Below are 26,037 nucleotides of genomic sequence, written 5' to 3'. Positions count from 1 at the left end.
AGAGCCCTGTGTTTGCATTTTGAAACTATTTGGGCTGTTTTGTCCGCCCTGAAAGGCCTGAGTGTAAATGCTAAACAAATACAACGACCCTGATCCTGTCTTTGTTCCCACACGATGAATAACAAACAGATCTGTCATGTAGAGGTCAATGATGGCAGTGTGGTTTGGACATCCCTCAGCAACATCACTTATTTACTACATCTTAAAAAGGTTTCCTCGTTTTCCTAACAGCTTTTGTCTCCATTCATCCATCATTCTCGTGAGGCTAGAAACAGCGTGCTGTTGTCACCAGGTTTCTGTTTTGGAAAAGTCGTAAATCTAAAGTTTTATGTGGCTTTAGTGTCTTGACATCACACAATGCTGTGAAGGACAGCCCATAAAGACTCAATTTTTGTCTTCATACTTGATTTTCCAAACTTTGAGAACATTTGATACAGTTTAAATATGAGTTTTTGCCAAAGCTACAATTGTGGATATGTACTGTAATCAATTTCATTCAAGGCCAATGTTGTATTTTATTATGTTGCCTAGTCTAGGATTTTAACAAAAGAGGAATTTAACAAGGTTTTTAAATAAAAAGGTAGCGGAGACCAAACTAAAGATAGACAATAAAACACATGAGTAGGTGTATAAGTTATGATTTATTTCGCTTTAAAAATTTATGGAGCAAAGATTTCATGGTGACCCAAGGCCAACATAACAAACAAAAGTACCCTAATAAAGAAACCCTTAACTTAACTTACCTAAATCAAAGGTTGTTTCCTTACTCCCTAAACAAATCAATCCATACAAAAATAAAATAAAATGGCAGGTCACCTATATGCTCTCAAATGTTTTATGGCAATAGTAATCTTATATATTTTTCAGAGAATATTGTTCAGGTTGTTTTGTATTGTTCATCCATTCAGCACAAACTAAATGTAGATGTTATATAGATGCATTTTGTTCTTATTTACTTGCTTTGTTTTGCTAGAACGGTTACACTCCGCTCCACATAGCTGCCAAGAAGAACCAGATGGAAATAGCGACCACACTGCTGGAGTATGGAGCAGATACCAATGCAACAACACGTCAGGGCATCAGTCCTCTGCACCTGGCAGCTCAGGAGGGCAACGTTGATATGGTCACCCTCCTGCTCGCTCGGGAAGCAGATGTCAATTTAGGAAACAAGGTGAAACTTAGTGATTATAATTTACATTTGACACAGAATATCTTCAGTTATAATGTTTCATATTTTTGCTACTGAGTAAATTAACTAACAGAAATCCGAGTGTTAAAACTACCATGTTTTTACCATACATTTTTCTGGTAAAATGACTTTAAATGACTAAAGTTTAAATAGACCCTGTTTATTTTCTTCATTCATGTTTGTGGTCTGAAGGTATAATAGGAGTATTTTGCAAAACGTGTTATCAGATTATAAAAGTGATTTTTCCTCTTACTGTTACTTCATAAAAGCCTTGTGTGCCAGAAAACCAATGGCAAAACAGCTGTTTAGATTTTGGCTGTTGTTTTAAATAATTCCAAATGTTTCAAATCTCACCAAATAGTTAATGTAGTAATGTATTACTGTTAGTCGCCAATGTAATAATGGAAATAATCACAAATAGTGATGGCTTTGAAAATGAATAGTTACTGTTAAAATAAATTGAGATACTTTTGAGGGTAAACTTGATCTTCAGCATCCATGTTCTGGTCCATGAAGCTTCAACAGTGGATGTCTGTGGAGTTTCTGTAAAATACATCAGACTCCAGTAAAATACAGAGTAAACATTTCACGTTGAGTTTAGGTTCATCACGTGAATGTGAAAAGATGGCCAGTATAATCTGTTTTAGTGAGAAGGGTGACCTCATCTTAAAGTTTAGTAAGTTTAGTTTTACCGTCAGATTAGATGACATTGATTGATGATGTCACATGTGTTTAGTATATGATCAATGATTGATGAATGAATGTCTCTGACAGAGTGGACTGACGCCACTGCATTTAGCTGCCCAAGAGGACAAAGTCAATGTGTCAGAGGTGCTGGTTAATCACGGTGCCACAGTCGACCCAGAAACCAAGGTACAAGAAAAGAACTGAACATTTTCTATTCAGCACATGATTATGCTTGAGCAAAATCTGGGATTGTTACCCTTTCAATTCAAGTTGGAATTTCAATTGACAGAAACAAGAAATGAATGAGATAATGATTACCTGAATGTTCTCAGAACGTATTACATGTTCATCAAATACTTTTTCTTTAAATCCGCTTCAGAAATACTGTTTTGTTGAAAAAAACCAATTAAAGCCTGATAAAAAATTCTCATTTACAAGAAAACATGTCAGACACACTTAGAGGTTATTCCTCAACATTCAGCTGGAAAATGAGGTATTCCTCCATGGGTTACAAAATTTGTTAAGTTAGTTTGTTAATTATATTCAGAGATCAGTAGATTACTTGGAAACTGTAAACTACATCTCTTAGATCACACATTTTGTGTAATGTAATCTGAGTACATTTTGATTGCATTTAGATTATATTTAACCTATGTTTATTTGATGTCACATATATTTAAGTAGGATAGTATTGTACCATTTTAACATGGTACAAAGAGCAAGAAAATATATGCCAGTTTTATACAAGTAAGTGCATTTGACATTACATTGCATGTAAAACATAAATAAACATCATATCAGCAATAATTTTATTATTCATGTAAGACAGTCCACAGTAACAACGTTGCATGCATATTTTGTTAGAAAACATCAATGATGGGAATGACTCAATGACTTTCCTATATAAAATCTAATGTAAACACAGAAGAATATATCAAAACTTTGTATATTTATTACTCTGAATCCTTTGACCTTTACAGTGCTATATATACAGTATGTGAAGAATAATAGAATGCACATATAAAACACATAAGGCCAATTCTTGTGGATCAGTTGGCTTATGAAAGCTTTTGTAAGATTATGAAAAAATGTTTAAAAATTTAAAAAGTAGGAAAAATAAGAAAGTAATCCATGTAAAGGAATCTGCAACAATAAAATAGTAACTGTACTTTGATTACGACTATTTTAAAATGTAATTTAACTACAAGTAAGAGTTTATAAAACAAATTGTTGCCAATTATATTATATGAATATGCAATTAAATGAATAAAACATTCACTTTTAAGTATGCATTTTCAAAAGCAGTTCATTTTAAATGGCACTGTTGTAGACACTGACACTGTTTCTGGTCAGTCGCCTCTCTGGCCGCTCATGTGTAAACATCGACCGACCCGTCTCAAGGTCATACAGTGAGACTCTCACAGAGAGAGAGAGGGATAGCAACACACAGATCAATCCTCAGTACAATGAGCTATCGAGAACATTTTAAAATATCTCTCTTGTAGTAAAAAAGACAAATATTGATTAAAACTTTGTTCCAGTAAATTCTCTCTGAAATTAGAATGTGGTATTATATCAAGTATACACTCACCTACCGGATTATTAGGAACACCATAATAATACGGTGTATGACCCCCTTTCGCCTTCAGAACTGCCTTAATTCTACGTGGCATTGATTCAACAAGCTGCTGAAAGCATTCTTTAGAAATGTTGGCCCATATCGATGGGATAGCATCTTGCAGTTGATGGAGATTTGTGGCATACAAATCCAGGGCACGAAGCTCCCGTTCCACCACATCCCAAAGATGCTCTATTAGGTTGAGATCTGGTGACTGTGGGGGCCATTTTAGTACAGTGAACTCATTGTCATGTTCAGGAAACCAATTTGAAATGATTCAAGCTTTGTGACATGGTGCATTATCCTGCTGGAAGTAGCTATCAGAGGATGGGTACATGGTGGTCAAAAAGGGATGGACATGGTCAGAAACAATGCTCAGGTGGGCCGTGGCATTTAAACGATGTCCAATTGACACTAAGGGACCTAATGTGTGCCAAGAAAACATCAAAACACCTTCTCAATGCTTGCCCTATGAAATATTCATGTGTAGAAACATCTGAATTATCTGCTTTTGCATTTGACACAAAAAACATCAAATAAAATGAGCAAAAGTTAACAGAATGACAACAAATATACAAAAGTCAAATCTCGAAACTTGGAACAAGCTGATGTTAACACAAGATTAGAAAACATGCAATTATCTGTGTGTGTGTGTTTATAAATGTAAGAGCATTGTGTGTATGAAGAATACATGAGTTTGATAATGTGCTGTGCATCTGATGCTTAATGTGTGTATGTGTGTGCATTTTTGTTCAGATGGGATACACCCCACTACACGTGGCCTGTCACTATGGTAACGTGAAGATGGTACACTTCCTATTGAAGAACCAGGCCAAAGTTAATGCCAAAACAAAGGTACAGTATATGCTCGATTTCTTCAAAGGTTTTTTTAAGATGCCCCTCACTGTCTGTATTTAGTTCCTGACTCCTTTTAGATTACTGGTGATGTAAATAAAGTTTGAATTTCTCTCACTCACAGAATGGATACACACCTCTTCACCAGGCTGCCCAGCAGGGTCACACACACATTATTAATCTACTGCTTAAGCATGGAGCTTCACCTAATGAGCTGACGGTGGTAAGTATGCATCACATCATCTTAGATTTGTAATACTGCACCTGTATTACATAAAATAATACCAAAGTCCCTTTAGGAGAGTCACGCCACTATGCGGTCATCCTTGCATCTTTTAGCCATTCAAGACTGAAGTCCTATCTACTTGAATGAGAATAGAGATAGATATCTAAAATCACAGTTAAACAACATATTTCTGACAAACAATTAAACCTGACATCAACCTGTACCACAACTTTGTTTCTTAAGCTTAAATTGCGCTATAAACACCTTTTATTGAGATTATTATAACTACTGTGCACAAAACTAGTGGCCTATTTATACCTGGTATTAAGATGCGTTTTGGTTGATAGGATCACAAGTGGCGAGAGAAACACATTCACGTTTACCCCTGTTGTTTCGACTACTTCTAAATGTGGTCGAAAGTGGACGAGCTCAAAACGTTTCACACACCATTTACACCTGTATTTAGCGTTGTCCGCTTGTGATCTAATCGACCAAAATGCATCTTAGGGGATGTTTACATTTAGTATTAAGATGTGTTTTTGTCGATCGGATCACAAGTACATATTTTCCGCCATGCTTAATGTGAAGTCTAGCGAGATATTGCAAGATTTCCTGTGTTCACAGTCGAGACTCTGGTTGAAAATCTGTGTGTGTGTGGTGTGCTGTCTTTGACACATCACACGCTATAGGAGCAAAATGGTTAATTCTAGGATTTTTTATCCTCATGTTTGTGGTCTATCATATTTAAAAAAATCTTATAAGATGTAAAAAATCTTTTGGTGTGTACCCGCCATTAACTCTTTCACCGCCAGCGTTTTTAAAAAAAGTTGCCAGCCAGCGCCAGCGTTTTTCATGATTTTCACCAAAGTTTAATGCCTTCCAGAAAATGTTCTTCTTTAAATAAATTAACATACAATATACCAAATGAAAGTACAGACCCTCTGCTTTCAAACAAAAAAAAACGTTTCATCCTACCTTTAGTGGTTCTTTTGCAATCAGCTTTTGAATATGGGTAGGTTTTTGCAAAAACACCATATTTTGAGCAAAAAGCAAAAATAATTCCATATTTGTGACGGACTTTTCATAGAGATCCCATTCAGAGCGATCTTTAAAACAGACACAGACATGCAGCCGCTTGCCATAGGGCAATACTTCCGGGCTTAAAAAGTTGCGGAAGGGCGCCACCTGGTGGATAATAGCGGTATTGCGGAAAGACGGAAAATCTCGTCATTGGCGGGGAAGCGTTTTCTCTTAATTGACGAGACGAGTTAATAGCACCATCTTAGACCATAGATATACATGTCCATATGCTACATTCGGCAGTTCCAGACACGTAGCTGATGGTTTCATAATGCATCCGAGTCAAAATGTGGGCATGCAACACGTATTTTCATCAGGTTAGAGCATTCATGCACACTATACGTGTGAGCATTGCATGCTTGCGTCACAGAAGTACAGCTAAAGCAGCAGTGCTGTGATTGGTTCATGGACGAGTCTATGCAGCATATCTATGGCTCAGACTGGCTGATCCACTCGTTCAACTGTGAAGATGTGATTGGTTAAATGTTTGTGAATTAGGAAACTGAGGTGATTTCAAACTGCAAAACGCCAATATTATAGAGAAAATACTCAGCAATGTGGCTAAATGATGAATGTGCACATGACATTCTGTGCACACTCATTTTTTTGACATCACAAGGGGAGCCAAATTTTAATGACCTATTTTTTCACATGCTTTCAGAGAATAGTTTACCAAAACTAAGTTATTGGGTTGATCTTTTCCATGTTTTCTAGGTTGATAGAAGCACTTGGGACCCAATTATAGTACCACTTGATTTTCGTGATATGTCCCCTTTAAGGTTTTCAATTGATTTCACTTTGCTTTATATCAGGAATATTGATTGTTTTTTCTATTTTGACAGAATGGAAATACAGCATTATCCATCGCCCAACGTCTGGGTTACATCTCTGTTGTTGACACTCTCAAAATCGTGACAGAGGAGATTCAAACTACTGTGGTGAGGAAAACATTATAAACACATATATTCTGCGATACAAGGCAGTACACCAGTTAATTATGCAACAGTAAAATATAACATCACACTACATGACAGTATACACAATAATGTTGATTAAATATCTGTTATTTGCAGACGGTGACAGAGAAACATAAAATGAATGTTCCAGAAACAATGAATGAGGTTCTGGATATGTCCGATGATGAAGGTAAATATTTGTGCCTTAATATAAAGTTCTGTTGGTGTCTCCATTTTTTTAAATTATTTTTTATTTACATTTTCTTTCTAATATTTATTTTATTTAAATCGAACAGTTCGTAGAGCCAATGTGCCTGAAATGCTCAATGAGGACTATATTTCAGATGTTGAAGAAGGTATCTGTGTTTTGTGTTTTTTATCTCTCTTGCCTTGCAATCTTTGTTTTTTTTCCACAATTTCCAACTAATCACTTGTTCTTCGGTCTCTATGTTGTTATAAACCTCTTCTGTCTCTGTGAGATATGGCTTTGTGTTTACTGATGGGCAGTCACTTTATTAAATCTACTGTATGGTTTCTGTGCTAATCTTTAGATGGGATTGCAGTTGTTTTATTTAGGAGAAAATCTATTGGTCTCTTGAATAGCAATTTGGTGAATCAGTTTATTTGGTTCTCATTCCATGATTCTTAATGCATTTCAATCTCTACTTCTGTGCCGTTAACAAAGTCTTAGACAATTTTTAATGTTTTCATGCATGACTGCTTTTCATGCATGTTATTTTTCAGATATTTTACAAGTATTGCAGCACTTCTCTTCCCAGTCTGTTTTAACGCTCTGTTATGTCTCCTGTCTCTTTAAAATCCAAGACGTATAAAAGTAAAATGAGTGAGCATGCAGCTAAATACTACGGGATGGTTTCGCGGACAGGGATTAGCCTAAACCAGGACTAGGCCTTAGTTTAATTAGGAAATATAACTAGTTTGAACAAACATGCCTTACTAAAGACATTATTGGCTTATATTTTGAGGCAAAACAAAGGGCACTGATGTATTTTAAGATATGTCAGTGCAAGTTGTTTTCGGTTTGGACAGCTCTTACAATAATTTTAGTCTAGGACTATTCTAATCCCTGTCTGGGAAACCGCCCCTACATCACTGTTCATCTTTATAAACAATGGCTATGTCATATAGTGTCAAATTAAGGGATTTTTATTCGAAAATTTCAGTTTCCATTGCTTGTTTCTTATGTAATACTTTGAAATGTGCATAAAATCAGGATGCTGGAAACCCAGCTAGTGTCTCTTTAGCATGGTGATAACACACTGCTCAAACATACCTCACCATTTAAATAAGAAATTTGTTGATGCCAAAAAATATGAAAGAAGGGAGTTGTAGTCCCATCAAGCCTTGTTGTAGTTCTTGAAAAGTGTTTACTGTGTTTACTTTATATCCCTTTGAATTGAACTTTGAGCTTTGTAACTTTGCAGATCAACAGCAACATTGCATTACTAACTGAGGCTGATAATGTGAAACAGCATAATAAAGCCTCTTTTTATTATATACTTTAGTATAAAACCAGCTTTAGTATAGTTTATGTGTATGTGTGTGTGTGTTTACACACGTGAATCTGGATTTGAACCAATTCATTCAATCTGTTCAAAAGAGTCATTTGTGAATCAGACTGGGAGTACTGGACTTCACTAAGCCACAAGCGTTTTGATATTTTTTTGCTTTCTTTTAAAACAGAGAGATTGTAAAAGGTTTTACAGTGTGCATCCCAATGTGGATCAGGATTTTAGGTTTGTGGAGTTTGGACTTTGTCAGTTCAGGGACTCATTAGTACCGGTGGCTGAGGTCAGGTAACAGGCGGTCTTTTTTCTGGCTCTTTCTCTCTTGTCTGTTTGCTCTGTCGTCTGCGGATGGGCTCTTTTGTTGCCCCTCTGTTTGGTTACAGAGAGCACCAGCACAGATTACCATAGAAATCCATCCAGTTTCATTGTGTTTCACCCCTGCTGGGGCTTGAGGAATGCCAAGATCCAATCACTAAAGTATTACCTCGCTCCTGCGATGACCTCACAAGGATCAGACTCGCTCCACCCTCTCGCTGTCCTGTCAGACTGTGACGGCGGCGGGAGAGTCTGACAGAGGGGTGTGTGGACACAGAGAGAGAGAAAGAGAGATCAGATTGTGTTCAGTGTTCATGTGGAAGTAATCGTACAGTGTGGATTTTGTCGGATTGAGGAAGTTTGACTTCTGGAAGTAAAACGAGGCAGAGAAGACCTGTAGATATTTTTAAATCGGTGGGCTGCTGTGAAGATGAACGATGGACCCAACTGCTCAGATGTGTAAGAGATCTTGTTCATAAAGAGTGCCAGTTTCTGATATTGATATGATCACACAGTCCAGAGCTCTGTAACATGTTTAACCAGTGTTGAAATTACAAGAAAACCAAAGGTCGAAAAAACTAAGATCTGAATGTATGTGAGGGGTGTACTTAACTATACTTCGGGGACTAGTTAAATCTGACCTTTTTGGCAATCCTTAAAAATATAAAGGAGTAAATCTAAAGAAAAAAATATATAAAAAAGTTTTCATATAGAAGAAGGGTTGGGTAAGGATTTGTCTTTAGTGTTTATAATTATTTATATTAAAAAACATGAAGTCAATAGTGTCATTTAGATAGACAAAGTTTGTTTATGTAACTATGTTTATATAATGTTTAGAAGAAGTCCTCATAAATTATCTAATCTGACTCTAATCTCAAATGTGAACAATGTTTATCTACAAATGCAAAATTGTTTGCTTTATGTTTAAGAATGTGTGTTTGTGTGTGTAAAACTGCTTAATTAAAAACATTTAGCTGACCTCTTGTCTTAACTTACAGTATTGTTCAGCTAGTGAATGTTATTATATTGTGTAAGAGAGAGAACAGAATTTAAATTAGGAAATTTCACAATTGTGTGTGTTTGTGTGTTTGTGTGCGTGTGTGTGTGTGTGTGTGGTGTGTGTGTGTGTGAGAGAGAGAGAGAGAGAGAGAGAAAGTTGCAGTTTTGGAGAGGGGGGCTCTGTTTTGGGGGAGGGGTTGGGTTACTATGACGATGAGCAGCAGAGATGGGTGGGTACGGGGAGATGGGGGTTTTGTCACTGTTGGAATGCTGTTCCTCTCAAATTCTATTTAAACTGACAATATTACATAGATATAGGCAATGAATCTCATACTTTCACCTTATTAAAGAAAGACACCACCGTTTTTCAGGGTTTAAATTGGGCCGGGGCCGTCCGGGGCTAAGCCCCGGCACATAGGCTGAAGGTCGCGCTCTGCTCTTGCCAGTGTACTCGCTGCGCTGGTGCGTGTGCACTGACGCGAAGGGAATAATGTGTTTTCATTCATTATGGGGCATACTTACCAACGCAAGTTCAACGATTTTCGCGAGCAGATTACATACAAAGTCAATGCAAAGACGCAACCAGGCGCGTCCTCGCACGGGGCGATGAAAATGACGCGAATTGGGCGCCGCAATTGCCGCGAAAACACGCGCTTTTCCCTTTAAATGCGTCTTCGCGCAAGTTATGCAACTCAAGCAAAAAAACTCAGAACTTCAAGAACGCGCTCTCATGCAGGATCATTTGACGAGAGAGAGAGAGAGAGACAGAGAGAGAGAGACAGAGAGAGAGACAGAGAGAGAGAGAGGTAATAATGGTGCCCACGTCGAGAAAACTTCATAGAAGACTAGAAACGTGTAAAGGATTAAAGTATGTATGTCACTCATCTAATTACATTATGTTAAGGATAACACTGGATATAACTATTGTATAGTTTAATAAAATAATGTATTTTGATTACACAAATCAAACCTAACTATATGATTGTTTAAGCTGCTGACCAGCATAGGGAATCTCTATGGCTAATTTATAAGACATGTTGATGATACAGTACTGTGTGTTGTATCTTTTCTTGTTAATTGAGTCATTTGGGGTAGCCTATCTTATGCCTAGAATTATTCAAGGAGGTTGATTCTTTTAACTTCCTTTAACGTTTGATCAGTTGTGCATAATGACATGTGCAACAAATGGATATAGGGTGTCAAACTCATAGATTTGCATCATTTATAATTCAGATGCTCTTTTTAAAATATTTTGGGTCAACCTCTGGCACAGCTTTAAAGCTGAAACTTATCAAATCCTATCAGAGGTCCAGAATGTCATTGAAACACACCAGTGGCTTTGCTATCATCAGTATTAAACATGTTTCCCCTTGAAGTACCCCTCCCCGCAGAGCCCCCCCACATAACAAATCCCAATTTAACCCCTGCCGTTTTTCAATATTTTACTATGTTCTTACCTCAACTTAGACAAATTAATACATGCTTCTCTCTTTTACATGCATGCACTTAATCTTTGTACAGCGCATCATGAATGTGTTAGCATTTAGCCTAGCCTCATTCATTTCTTAGGATCCAAACAGGGATGAATTTAGAAGCCATTTAAAGACTGTTAAATGAGTAGTTACACGATTAAGGATGTGCACACAAAAAAGTTTGAGAAAGAAGTTTTTTTAAAGCAACACCAAAGAGGTTTTTTTTACCTTAAAATTATGTTTTCAAAAAAGTTTCAGTCGTTCATCCACTCGAAACAGGGTGAACCGCACTTTCACACTCGCTTTGCAGGCCTCTATCGGCCAAAACCGCACTAAAGAAGTTTCCAACCGTCGGGTCGTGGTCCTAAAGTTCGAGTGAAAACTACAAAAACTTGCTTTACGGCAAGGTTCAATCCAATCAGAGCCAGCTTTGCTGCAGTACGCTAAATTATTTATGACAGTGGGTAATGGACAATTCCGCTTCCAACCTGTAGGGGGAGGAAAGAGCATAAACTCTTTAGTGTTGCTTTAAGCGGATAAAAAATTAGATCTATATTGTATGGCGGAAGAGCAATTCATTTGCAGCACTTCGACCTCGGGCGCAGTAATATTGAGGGAAGTTTGAGCGAGAGGGGGAGTAGTCAGGAGTGATGATATTACTGGACGCCGAGGTTGAAGTGCTGCAAACTAAGTGCAGAGAAAAGAAAAATTCGCCAGTGGCAGCATTTTTTTTTTCTAATTTTCACAAAAGTTTAATGTTAATTTTTTTTTCTTTAAATACATAAATCATCCTATTTTCATTTGTTGTCTCTTTATCACCTCCCATGGTTATATGAGTTCTTCAAAAATAACACATTTTGAACAAAAAGCTGAGATAATTGCATTTTTGTAAAGGACTTTTGTTAGAGATGAAATTTAGTTTCATGAGTGATGATTAAAACATACACTTACATATACATATACACTTACATATACATATACTTTTGGATCCGTGTGCTGCAGAGTTTAGCTCCAACCCTAAACACACCTGAAGTAGCTAATTAAGGTCTTACTATGCAAACCAGAGTCGTATAATAATAGAGTTACGACACTCACATAGACGTCCGTTGTAAGAATGGAATGCGGAAGTAACAGCGTTTCATGTAGTGACCGGTAGTGACGCATAGTTCCAAACGCAGCACTGAAGCCCATTCATTTCAATGGCACCTGCTGGTAAATCGATGAAATTACCGTTTCTCTTTACATTTTCGGACATTTCATTAATATAGTCAACAGTGATATTTTATGAACTCTGCTGTAGGTAATGATTATCGTTAATAATAACTAGTAAAATTTTTATATTTTAATGAGTTGTGTATAATGTGTGAATAATATAGATTTAATGGTTTAATATGTTATTACTGGTGGCCATCTACTTTATACTTATCTTTTTTATATATTACGAGTAACACTAGGGGGCAACAGCGACAAGCTAAATGCCTTATAAGAAAGTCACACTGCTTACAATGCTGCTATGTGTTTCATTGTGTTTGGTAAGTAATACGAGTGATGTATCCTCGAAAATCATGTATGATTATATTAACATTTAATGTGTGTACTATAAATACAATTAAATATTAATTTAGTGTGTTTATGTTATGCTTCACTGTTACAAATAACCGTGTTGGCGATCTTTTTTGTGATTTTAATATAGTAAAAGTGTAGGAATTATGTTTTTAGCAGATTTATAGCCATTTATATAGCCATATTTTGCTACAAAAATAAAAGATAAACTGTGTTGCTGTAGTTGGTATAGATAACCACAGTTATCTTTGGGCCACAATTAACTGTTTATCTTTATTAACTGTTTTACTATATTTCTATCACTCCCTAGTAAAAAAACGTTATAAACATAGTAAGTATAGTGATCAATTCACATTACAAGCTAATATTTATCTAAAATAGCTGAAAACCTATGCAAACAGATTGACAGCCCTGCTTGGTTTGGAACTGCAGAACGTTACATGAATCACGTGACCGCACGGCGGCGAGATCAAAGCGTTTCGTAACTCTGTTATTATACGACTCTGATGCAAACTACAAACCTCCAGGACTATGATTGGGCACCCTGCTTTAGGGGGCGGGTACACCAAAGTGTGGCTGAAATGGCAAGTGGATGCAGACTGTGGGCACTTGCCAGCAATTTTTTTAGCTAAGCGCTTTGGTTGCTGTGATACTTCTGCTTTGTTTATCAGTCGTTGATAGATGCACCGGTTGGTTGGTGTGATATTTGACCCGCCCCTCTATCACTGTGGTGTTTTTTCCCAAAGTTGAAAATGTTTAACTCTGGGCGCTCAGCGCTGAGTGCAGAAAATACGTTGGCGCTCAGCGCGGAAAAAAGTCAGCTGCTTTGAAAACTTTTTTTGAAAACTATTGAAAACATGCCGGCGTTAACACCTTGGTGTACACGCCCCCTTAGTGTCTTATATGTTGGGTAAGAGCACCACCTAGTGGATAATAGTGGAAATATGGATTGCTGTAAACTTCCATTTGCAGGGAACCGTTTTTTTATTGACGAGATAATTCGTCAATGGTGGAAAAAGAGTTAAGAATCCTCCCAACTTTGTGGTAAGGGTTTTGTTTGTTCTAAACCTTTTAAACCGTTTAAAGGCATAGTTGTTTCAAACCTAAAAATAAACTTCTTTGTTCTGCTGAACACAAATGAAAATATTTTAAATAATGTTTGTAACCAAACAGACCCAGGGCACCATTCACTTCCATTGTATAAAAAGTTTTTATTTTATAATAAAATATGACATCATAAAAAATGATGCCATGAAACTTGTCAATGTTTTGGGGAAAATGTTTCTAGTTCAGTCTTCTCTTCCTTACACATGCACTACTAAAGCTGTTCCAGTGATCACTGTGTAGTGTCCATTACAAGTGCACTGTCTCAGATCTGTGTGAATCTTTTCAAAACCGATTGATGGACATCATGAGAAAGCCTGGACACATGGTTATTATGATGTTCTCTGAAGTGTCTTGCCTAAACAATACTAAAGAATGACTTTCCCATTTATCTTGGCTTTTGTGCTTTACTCGCAGTTATGCCACAATAAGTAACTAAAATGTGTTTTATGTTGAATTCCAAGCTCAATGTTCGGCTGTCTCTGTCCTTCAGAATACTAAAGTAATTCTCTGTGTTTTTAATAGGTGAGGATGCTATGACAGTAGAGACAGAAAGGTACCTGGGGCCGCAGGACCTGCGGGAGCTGGGAGATGATTCGCTGCCTCAAGAGGGATACATGGGCTTTAGCGTCGGAGGCCGTACGGCGAGGTAACGTACCTTCATCACACAGACCACGCTGAAAGGTTACAGTTTCAATCCTTACCAGGGCTACGGATTCATGATTCATTGCACTACTTGATCGTGACACTTCACCTCAGGTTGGTCATGTAAATGATGTAGGATTATAAAAAGCTGCATTTGAATGAGCATTGCTCAGTAGTCTGTTCCTCATTCCTGTCTTATCTCATGTCTGTACTCTTTATGTACATTGTGTGACCGCCTGCTGTCATCTTTTGATTCAGTACTGTGTACTGTTGAGAGAGAAGGTCGTAGCTAATGTTTAACCGGCATGTGACTCGCTACAGGGGTTTTTCCCCCACAACAAAAACTTTGACAGTGTTGAATAATATGGACTGGTTGAGTGAGATTTTGAACTACACATCTGCCACTGTACAGTATAATACAAGTGTGCTCAATAACATTGCCTCAAGCGTTAGTCACAGATAGACGCCTTTATTCTATAATGACTTGACATTAAACATTTAAACATGCATTTAAAGGTACAGTAGCCGCCTGAAATCAGTAACACCAAAATGTACACCAAAACGAACAATTTCGTCTGTTTTGTGTGTGCACTGACAAAAAAAATCGTGTATGCTGTTTAAAAAACAAAAAAACAAAGTCGCTTAGCCTAACACCCCAACAGTCTCTTAGCCAATCAGAAATAGGGAGTGTAGATGCTCATGACAGAAAAGAAGAGAGATCGAGCAAGCAGGACATCAGGAAGAGAGGTCGCTAATGCACCAGAAGGTGGGAGTTAGGACTCATGTAAACACTCAATACGTGAGTAACATTGGTTTTGCTGTTTCACAGAAGCAAGAATTGTTATTGTTTATCTGGAGCGATTGTAGCCTTGCTTATTTATACTGTTGTGTGATCTTTACTTGTTTGTTCAGTTGCAATATTATAGTGTTTGGCCTGAGCTATGATAAAGAAACATCTCATGTTTTCATGCTTTTTTAGCTCAGTAGGTCTAAAGTTGCGTGAGCTGTCTAATGAATCATCTGCTGTTTGAGACTGAGAAATGAAGCAAGGCGTGTGTTTCTTCTGGTTACACATGTGTTTTTGTTTGGGTGTTGATTTCAAATAACAAAGTTTCCCAAAAATCGTTTAGTGTAGCTTTAAAGGATTACTCCACTTTCATAAAAAATCTTGATAAATTACTCTCCCAAGATGTTTATGTCTTTCTTTGTTCAGTCGAGAAGAAAATTAGTTTTTTGAGGAAAACATTTTTCTCCATATAGACGGTTTCAGCAGTAACAACTTAAACAAGCGGCTTTTGTGGTCAACACGTAACTTCTGGTAAACTCTGCTAAGAACAAATTACAGCAACGTACTTTAAACGTTGTTTATTTATATAACAAGCCAAATAAACAACACATAGATTACTTAGGAAACCAAAACATTTGTTATTTTTCGACGAGGTATTTGTTCAAAAGTTCAGTGCAGCAACTAGTTAGACCAGGGATGGGCAACGTCGGTCCTGGAGGGCCAGTGTCCTGCAGAGTTTAGCTCCAACCATAATTAAACACACCGGAAGCAGCCAATTAAGGTCTTACTAGGTATACTAGAAACTTTCAGGCAGGTGTGCTGAGGTAAGTTGGAGCTAAACTCTGCAGGACACCGTCTGTCCCGGACTGAAGTTGCCCATACCTGAGTTACACCATTAGAAAAACTGAAACCGGAACGTGCGTCCGATGAACCGTCTATAGTGGACCTCAACAGTTACAGTTTCAATGCAGCTTCAAAGGGCTCTAAACGATCCCAACCGAGGCATAAGGGTCTTATTTTCATCTTGCACTAGCCGTGTGACGTGCCAGCGCGACCTTAAGTATTATGTAATCATGTCGAAAGGTCACATATTACTAGGGTTGCCAATTTTTTATACTTTGAAATACGGGACAAAATGTGGCCTGCCGCAGCAATGCGCAAATGGTTTTGTGTAGGCTATACAGTGTATTTAAGCCATTTATCAAAATGAAAGGTAGTTTCCTAATTAAGTATTAATTACAGTGCATTGAAAATGCGCTGTACTGTTCTTACTGGGCTTTTTATTATTATTATTATTATTATTATTATTATTATTCTTCCAACCAAATTTCCGCAATTAATACGGCTCGAACCGTTTAACTTAGAAACTTCATTCAAACTCTCAAACGTGCGGACTATTCGGGAATAGTGTGCTATGACTTTTATAAGCAATCGGGGGTACGGTCTACGCCCCAGGGGCGAAAAAGCAGCCGAAAAATCCCATAGACTTAACATTGCGACAAACTTTGACGAGTCGTAGCTCAGACCTAGGATTTCACAGAAACTTGTGACTTGCCACATTTGAAGAGGCTGGCAGGCTCTGTAAGAACATACCTCACAATGGGGTGTAAGTTGTACCCCTGGGGTGTAAGAGGTCCCCAAATTTCCCCATAGACTTATAATGGGGCAGGAATCATGCCCATATAAGGAACTAAAAACGTCCCGAATGGGATATCTTTGCAGCGCAGTGTCATAGAGACATGGGGGTGGGCTCATTTTACTCAGGCATCCAATCAGTCCCTTAGGATCCTTATTGAGCTATCAAGCCACGCCCCTAGCAACCATTTTGGGCACCCTAGCAACATCTCCCATAGACTGCCATTATAAAATGCCCAGATGGATATCTTTGCAGCACAGTGTCACAGAGACATGGGGGTGGGCTCATTTTACTCAGGCATCCAATCAGTCTCTCACCATCCTTATTGAGGTATTAAGCCATGCCCCTAGCAACCAAATATGAGCAGCCTAGCAACATAATAAACAAAGCCTTATATCTCTGGATCCGGACATCATAGAGACATGGGGGTCGGGTCTTTGGGTCATATTAGCTTCATGCTAGCTTCATGCTAAGTCATGCTAGCTTCGTGCTAGTTTCATGCTAGCTTTATGCTAATTTTATAATAAATCTTGCTAACTTAATGTTAAATCATGCTAGCTTCATGTTAAATCTTGTTAGCTTCATGCTAAATCATGCTAGCTTCATGCTAATCATGCTAGCATCATCTTAATCATGCTAGCATCATGCTAATAATGCTAGGATCATGCTAATTTCATGCTAAATTCATGCTAACTTCATGGTAATCATGTTAGCATCATGCTAGCTTCATGCAAATTATGCTAGCTTCATGCTAATCATACTAGCATCGTGCTAGCTTCATGCTAATCATACTAGCATCGTGCTAGCTTCATGCTAATCATGCTAACATCGTGCTAGCTTCATGCTAATCATGCTAACATCGTGCTAGCTTCATGCTAACATCATGCTAATCATGCTAACATCATGCTAATCATGCTAGCATCATGCTAATCATGCTAGCTTCATGCTAATCATGCTAGCATCATGCTAACTTCATGCTAATCATGTTAGCATCATGTTAGCTTCATGCTAATCATGCTAGCTTCATGCTAACTTCATGCTAATCATGCTAACATCATGCTAGCTTCATGCTAATCATGCTAGCATCATGCTAGCTTCATGCTAGCTTCATGCTAATCATGCTAGCATCATGCTAACGTCATGCTAATCATGTTAGCTTCATGCTAGCTTCATGGTAATCATGCTAGCATCATGCTAGCTTCATGCTAATCAGGCTAGCATCATGCTAGCTTCATGCTAGTCATGCTAGCTTCATGCTAGCTTCATGGTAATCATGCTAGCATCATGTTAGCTTCATGCTAATCATGCTAGCTTCGTGTTTATCATGATAACATTATGCTAGCTTCATGCTAATCATGTTAGCATCGTGCTAGCTTCATGCTAATCATGCTAGCAACGTGCTAGCTTCAATGCTAATCATGCTAGCATCGTGCTAGCTTCATGCTAATCATGCTAGCATCGTGCTAGCTTCATGCTAATCATGCTAGCATTGTGCTAGCTTCATGCTAATCATGCTAGCATCGTGCTAGCTTCATGCTAATCATGCTAGCTTCATGCTAGCATTATGATAATCATGCTAGCATCATGCTAATCATGTTAACATCATGCTAGCTTCATGCTAATCATGCTAACTTCATGCTAATCATGCTAGCATCATGCTAGCTTCATGCAAATCATGCTAGCTTCATGCTAGCTTCATGCTAATCATGCTAGCATCATGTTAGCTTCATGCTAGTCATGCTAGCATCATGCTAGCTTCATGCTAGTCATGCTAGCTTCATGCTAATCATGCTAGCATCATGCTAACGTCATGCTGAATCATGCTAATCATGCTAGCATCATATTTCATCATGATAACTTTTTTAAATCATGCTAGCTTCACACTAAAACATGTCAACAGCCAGGTAAACTACTAGACTAAATTTCTTTTACATTTCTGTCAATCAGCTTTTTGCATTTTCATGCACTGGTAATTCCTTGGGAATTGCATATCTAGTTTATAACTCTTATGCCTTGGCAAAATACGGTAGTTTTATTAATTGTTTGTGTATGTACAGCAGGTAGGGGAGAACCGGGATGAAAGTAACAAAGCAATTTTCTCAGAGGCCTGACTACATTTGCATTCCAAACTATGACACCATCTTTAGCACGCAACCCTTGACGAAGCGGACAAATACGTTATTTTTTTTCATCGTTTCGCCCTTGTAGGTCCAGAAAGTTGTTTTCAACCATGATACGTAAATTCCTAAACTGAGTACATTTTTTCTTTTTTCTCATTTTTTCTCGTAACGCATCATGTGTTACAATGAATACTGATCAATCTACAGGTTATTTAGTGCTGTAACACATCCTGAAGTTTGACTTCTCAGTTTTTTTCAAAATAAAAGTAAATCGCGTTTAAATGTCAGGAGTTCCTGTCGGGATGAAAGTAACACTTGTTACTGTTGCAATATGTAAGAAAATATATATAATTATAATTTGATTTCATTTAATTTTCATAGTGTTCACACTGTTCAATTTTTTTTTATTTTCAACAATTCAAGTTTGTACTGTTGGTTGGGTTGCTTTTGAAACATTTGATGAAACTGAAATTTAAAATGAAAATGTCATTTAATTATTTTTTTGCAAAGATAAACAACAAAATATGTTTGCAGATACATATTAACAAGATCATAGTCATGTATATTTACTAAAAACAACTGTAACACAAATATATATCTTATTCTGTTGTGTTACTTTTGACTTACATGTGTGTTACTTTCATCCCAGCTGATAGGGTCGAAAGTAACAATGTGCTACTTATGTTCAAAGTGAAATTATACTGAACTAGTTTTACATTTGTTCAAAATTCCACCTGGTATTGATAGACCACACTTGTGAGTTATGTTTCAAAAACAAAACACTTGACGGGCTCAAAATCGGGACGTCCCTGCTAAAATGGGAAAGTTGGCAACCCTACCCGTTACATATGTGAAACGCACACTTGCGGACCATTTTAATCAATAAACTGAAACAAAAACATTAATTAGTATCATTCCACATAAAACAACATCTGAACGGTGTCCTTCTTCTTCACGCTTGTCATGCATGACCTTTCGACATTATGTAATACTTAAGATCCCGCTGGCACATTACAAGGCTAGTGCAAGACAAAAGTTGTGGTTTAAAAGTTTGTTAGTTTTTTATTCGAAAATAACAGTGATTTGGCTAGATAAGACCCTTATGCCATGGTTGGGATCGTTTAGAGAACTTTGAAGCTGCATTTAAACTGTAAACTGTTGAGGTTCACTAAAGTCCTCTATATGGAGAAAAATCCTGAAATGTTTTTCCCAAAAAACTTAATTTCTTTTTGACTGAACAAAGAAAGACATAACTATCTAGGATGACATGGGGGTGAGTAAATTAACAGTATCTTTTTATGAACATGTTTAGAAATGTAATGTTTAGAAAACAGATGTTGTCTCAATATGAGGAAGAATCATTTGTAAATTGACTGTAGAAATACAGTTGTAATGTTAAAATATTTTAAAATACCATTTCTTTGCTTAATATACACAATCAGATGTAAATATTTGTAGACTTATTTCCCAAAAAGTTGAAACACTGTGGCTGTGTGGTCAAGGGTTGTGCCAATAGACGATGGTATCGTGTATCAACGATCGTCAGATGTATCGCTAATGGCGGGCTCTCATGACGATAGTTGGTGATAGTTATTATTATTATCATCATAGATTCACAGTGACATGCGCATTGCATGCTTTTCCTCGTATTAGAGGGTTTGTGGGCTTTACTTTGCGCGAGAGAGCTTCTAATGCGCGCAGATTTCTGGACTCAAAGCGCGTGTCTCGGACCTGAATGCGCATGGCATGGACTACTTCTAGCACCTGAACTTGTAATCTCGCGGCTCTCACATTTCCTTGCGCTACAGAGGTTGTTTCACGCACAGAGGGTTTAAACCAGTGAGTATGTTGTTCCCACTCCCTGGCACACAGGAAATTTTAGACTTAATGATGTGGATGAATTAATTGCATCAGTTTTAAGAATGCGGTCATGACAGTGTTGCCCTTGCTTCTTTTTTGTCCACTAATCAAGTGACTTGTTATAAGTAAAATAGTGGGGCAGAAGTTTGATAAATGAGTAAACTACTGCCCCGCCCCCTTATACTATTGTGTATTGACGATCTCACAGGCTGACGATAGGACGATCTCAAAATGGGGCATATCGCCCAACACTAGTGTGGTCTTATCAAAACATTTTTCCTGACACTGCAACTTTGGTTTGTAAGTTTGTGGCGGGTTTATCTGGTTAACCAATGACAGATGGGAAATTTTTGGGCAGTCATGTACTGTTACATCTGGTGAGAAATTACACTCTTAACCTTTAAAGTTGATGTGTAATATTGATCTAAATTAAAGAAGATGCTTTCAGAGGTGAACTCGACCAAACATCCATGTGGAAAATCATCACATAACAAATGAAATGCTTAGTAGAAATGCCAGAAATAATAAAAGTTATTCTGTTTAATTCCCATAAGCATCAGTTAGTTAAGCATTTCTCAAGAGATGCTTTCTGTTGAAAGTCTGACGTCTTGCTTTCAATTTCCTCTGTTCTTCCTCTTTCTCCACCCCATTCCAAACTCTCTCATCATAGTCCTAAAGTCAGGTAAGAGGGCATGATGCTTCTGACCCCTCCCACATTATATCCTCAGTCATTATGACATGAAGCATTGTCGTCACACGAAGAATTTACGTTATTGTTGTTGTTGTTGTTGTTTGTGGACTATAGTTTAATTTCAGTTTTTGTGCTGACAGTTTGATTTATTTATATTCAGGTTTCACAGAAAAAAATCCTTAATGTAGCTTCCAGGGATTTATAAATCATCAGTCAAATCTTATTTCATCCAGTCAGGTTCTTGTTGTCAAAGGTTCAGAAACAGGTTCTCCTCTTGCAGCAAGCCGTGCCAGATCATGCTGTGAGAACCGAATCTGATTTGTGATCAGACAGAGAGTAGCACTCATACATCAGATCGGTCAGCATTACTGCAGCTGACCTCAGCTTTCCCCACAAATTCAAATCAGAATCAATCACTTTCAGTACTACAGTATGCAACATGCATTTATTCATTACCAATATTTACTAACATATCATTTAAGACTAACATCGGTGAATGTGTCCATTTCTATCAAATCTTTGTAAAGTTCTGAATTATTAACACATCAGAATGTATTCTTTGAGTTTTAACTTGTGTAAAGTCAGCGTTTCACCAGCCAATTTTTAAATACGATTTTTACGCAGAAGCGGCTTTTAAACAATCAGAGCAAGTTTGTGCACATGATCACATTAAAAGTTTTGAAGATAATGACCTTGGCAGTGACCAACACTGTAAAAAATCCGTAGAAATTACAATGTTATTGCAGCTGGGCTGCCGGCAATTTACCGTAGATTTAATTTATGTTATTTACTGGCAACAGTTTGTTCAAATTTAAATAAATTTTAAATATTAACTTTATCTTTGAACAAAATAATTTATCTTTACAGAATAAAACTAAACAATAACAGCCTCATGCAAAGCATTCTGGGAACCAGAAATCATCATCAACCTTTTTCTGTTTTTTGCTTCAGATTTTGTTTCCCAGAATGTTTTGCTTGATGCTGTTTTTTATTTTTACTCTGTAAAGACAAAGACTTGTTAATGTTTAATTTTCATTTAACTTTGAACAAAATGTTGCCAGTAAAAAACATAAATTTAAATCTACGGTAAGTTACCGGCAACCCAGCTGCAATTTCTACGGAATTTTTTTTACAGTGAATGAGATCTGCTCAGAAACATCAAAGTCAGAAACAAGTCAGTTTCCATGGTAATTATATTAAACTACTAATAAAAAATAGAAAAACTTTCGACACTTACAGGCATTCACAAAGCAAAATTTTGTAAGTGACAACTGACTTGGTTTGAAAATGTCCTGTTCATACAGCAGATTACAGTGACATCATTTATACCGTCTATATGAATGAACAACCGTCGATACAAGCCTGTAATTTACTCGCAAATATCACCGTAACCAAAGTGATGGGTGTGGAAGGTATAATGTGGGTTTTTCAGCTGTGAGATTGAGAATTGCAACCAACGTCTCAGTTTCAAAATGCATAGTAAAGCTACGGTAGCCGCCATAGGACAAACATGTTATCGCCTGAGACAACGTAGGGATGAAACACAATCTATAGAGCAGTGTATCCATTAAGGTCTACTATAGAAACATGGCAGCAACTTTCTTGTAAGAGGAAACGAAAACGGCTCATTCGAAGGTAATAAAAACAATACAGTTCATTATGTAAGGTCTTTAAAACACCACTAATAATATAGTAATGTATATTATATTGCATTTTTGTCTAGACATCCTTCTAAAAGTTACACAATGCACCTTTAATTTCAAAAATGCATTTTCGCATTGGACTTACTGTAGCATTGTACAACAACAAGGCACGATCCAATCGTTAAACAAAATACCAGAAGCGGCACATGGATGCCTGTGGCATTCTTACATAGAAGGGTCAGCGTTGCGTTGTAGCATTTATGAATGCTTATAAAAGATATAAGAAGATGCACTCAACACAGTATCAAATAGTGATGGGTGACGTCATATATAAATTGTTGTCCAGTACGATTCCGTTCTACGTAAATGCGTCTGTGAGTCGGGAAAATTTACTGTCACTCCCTTAAATAACCATATTAAGGACTCAAATACAGGGGTGTCAACCGTATTCTGGTGCTGTGTGAATGCAGCCATACTGTGCATAAACACATACTCCATATAGTCTGTTTTTAAATATATTTGCGAGACCTTAAACATCAGATAAATGTCAGGTGCCCTTGTTTAACTTATGCTGTGGCACCGCGGAGCAATATTGCGATATTGGCTTGTGGGACGCTGCCTTTAGCTATTGTGGATCACTTTCCCTGGAAGTTACATGCAGTAATGAGTGTTTTTGTTGTTTGTGTCTATGTGGGTGTGTGTTTTGTGTGTATTCCATTGTCACTCCCCCGCACTGTATGGTATTACTGTAAATGCCAACAGCCTGCGCTCCTTTAGTTCGGATAGGTCCAACACCCTCAACCGAAGCTCCTTCAACCGAGACAGCATGATGATCGACGAGATCCTGGCACCCACAAAGGACACGGTATGCCCACTTTCGTTTGCTTTTTTGTGTCTTGTTATTGTCGTCAGTTGAGTTGTTTGTGTGTTAGAATTTGTGGCGTACAGCCATGAATAAATACATTTTAAAGCTACATGACCATAATAATCATGGTTTTCAAGTTCTTTGGAATACCATGTACATACCATAAGACAGAAATACGGTACTAGTTTAGTACTATAGTAAATATTAGCGGTATGAAAAAAGTAAATGAAGGTACAAAAGTTGTCACTGGGGTGCTACCTTATCAAAAACCACACTTTTGAAACTAAAAGGTATATATTGATACAGTACTTCTAAGGTATATGCTGGTACCTCATAGGTACATATCTGTTTCTAAATGGTACATATTAGGACCTTTTTAAAAGGTACCACCCCAGTGACAAAAAGGTACAACGTTTCTAACTTTTATTATAAAAAGTGTGTGAGGTTTCCTTCTGATACCATCACACAAGAATACAATAATGGTTGGAGATAAATCCCAGTAGGTTAACCACTGATGAAGTTTGGTTTGTCAGTGCAGTTGTAGTGATTTGATGAATGTCTCTTTTCTTCAAACGCTTCAGGGGGTTTGTAAAGAAATGCCCACCCTGGTTGACCCCCATTATAAGGTATTAAATGCACAGGAATTCGGCATTGTTTTCCAATCCACAACCCAAAGCAAGGCAAACTCTTCTAGTTGCATTCGCTGTGGCTCCTGTATGTTTTGGTTTCTTTTTGCGTTCTCATCCATCATCTATCCGTATGCTTTTGACAGCTTATCACATTGTTTTGGCTGTCTTTGATCTTGCATCTGATTTTTTATTCATCCGTTCTCCTCCACCTCTTAAGTTTATTTTCTAGCATGAGGTTTTGTCATTGTCACCCGCAGGGTGAGGAGATCATATCAAGTTTGACATGTTAATTGAAGTTTGAGCAGAGAGCAGATCTCGCTTTCATACAAGAGCGTTGTGAAAGCACAGAGCCTGTACTGCGGTTTATGACAGTGAATAGAAATAGGACTTGTTTGTTTTCTCTCTCGTAGCATCTGGCTTTAGGCAAAGAGTACAACACTGACTCACTGAGACGCTACAGCTGGACTCCAGACTCATTGGACAACGTCAACATGGTGTCCAGCCCCGTTCATTCAGGGTAAGAGATGAGGGGATGCTGTGTCCATCAATCATCTGAACACTCTTTATACTTCTTTTCTTATAAAGTCCATCAGTGAACAATAAAAATATCAGAGATCTATACAATGCCATATAATACAATAAAAGCACACCAATATTTTACAGGCTTTAACTGTTCTGTCCTGCTTCATATTTCTATGTTTCTTTGCAGCTTTTCTTCTCCATTAATTCATTATGACAACAGGTGACGATTAATCCCAGTGATCACAGTTTCCTTTCTGTGTTTGATTTTCACTTAACTGTGCAGTTGAAGAGCAAACTGAATCTTTTTCAGTAACAAAACACTTTCTGTAAAAACAGCACATGGTTTATTTCGTTACTTGATAATAGTGCTTAAGCATCCAACACCTTACACTAGTATTGATATCTATAGGACAGAGGCCTATAGCAGATGTGAATATGTGAAATGAGTCAGAATGAGCAAATTTTCAAAAAACAAATATATACATATTTCTATATGTATATTTTTTACATTCTTTATTAAAGGGGACATATCAATAAATCAGACTGTTTCCATATTTAAGTACTATAATCGGATCCCCATTGCTTCTATCAACCTAGAAAATGTGAAAAAGATCAACCCAGCAACTTAGTTGTAGTAAACCATATTCTGCAAACATGTGAAAAATAGGTAATTGAAATTTGGCTCCCCCTGTGATGTCAGAAGCGGATAATACCGCCCCTTAATTTGCACTATCCAACCACGGCACTGCCATTTAGTGCAGAGATCAGCTCATGTGCATTTTAAAGGACACACCCAAAACGGCACATTTTTGCTTACAGTATACCTACAATTAGCAATTTAAACATGCTATAATAAATTATCTATACAGTATTTCAAGCTAAAACTTCACATATGTACTCTGGGGACACCAAAGATTTATTTCACATCTTTAAAAAGCTTTGTGAAATGTCCCCTTTAAAAAAAACTTGAAAACGATGTATAATTTGTTGAAATCTGACACAAAATCAGAGCTACACGTGTTTGAAGTTTATATTGAGCAAAGTTA

The 26,037-nt window shown here is 37.3% G+C and overlaps 1 protein-coding gene across 3 annotated transcripts in view; it reads left to right on the top strand.

Moving 5' to 3' along the window:
- ank3b (ankyrin 3b) overlaps positions 1 to 26,037 on the top strand; it is a 123,486-nt gene that overhangs the window by 65,668 nt on the left and 31,781 nt on the right. For all 3 annotated transcript variants that reach the window (XM_065242789.2, XM_065242788.2, XM_065242790.2), the window contains exons 18-27: positions 974 to 1,171; positions 1,964 to 2,062; positions 4,251 to 4,349; positions 4,474 to 4,572; positions 6,498 to 6,593; positions 6,729 to 6,801; positions 6,908 to 6,967; positions 14,119 to 14,242; positions 23,738 to 23,840; positions 24,880 to 24,986. In XM_065242789.2, coding sequence (XP_065098861.1) covers positions 974 to 1,171; positions 1,964 to 2,062; positions 4,251 to 4,349; positions 4,474 to 4,572; positions 6,498 to 6,593; positions 6,729 to 6,801; positions 6,908 to 6,967; positions 14,119 to 14,242; positions 23,738 to 23,840; positions 24,880 to 24,986 — 1,058 coding nt within the window. The remainder of the gene's footprint in view (positions 1 to 973; positions 1,172 to 1,963; positions 2,063 to 4,250; positions 4,350 to 4,473; positions 4,573 to 6,497; positions 6,594 to 6,728; positions 6,802 to 6,907; positions 6,968 to 14,118; positions 14,243 to 23,737; positions 23,841 to 24,879; positions 24,987 to 26,037) is intronic.

Source organism: Paramisgurnus dabryanus, chromosome 1, assembly GCF_030506205.2.
Source record: "Paramisgurnus dabryanus chromosome 1, PD_genome_1.1, whole genome shotgun sequence".
Classification (NCBI taxonomy): Eukaryota; Metazoa; Chordata; class Actinopteri; order Cypriniformes; family Cobitidae; genus Paramisgurnus; species Paramisgurnus dabryanus.
This window is presented reverse-complemented; position numbering and strand designations above follow the sequence as displayed.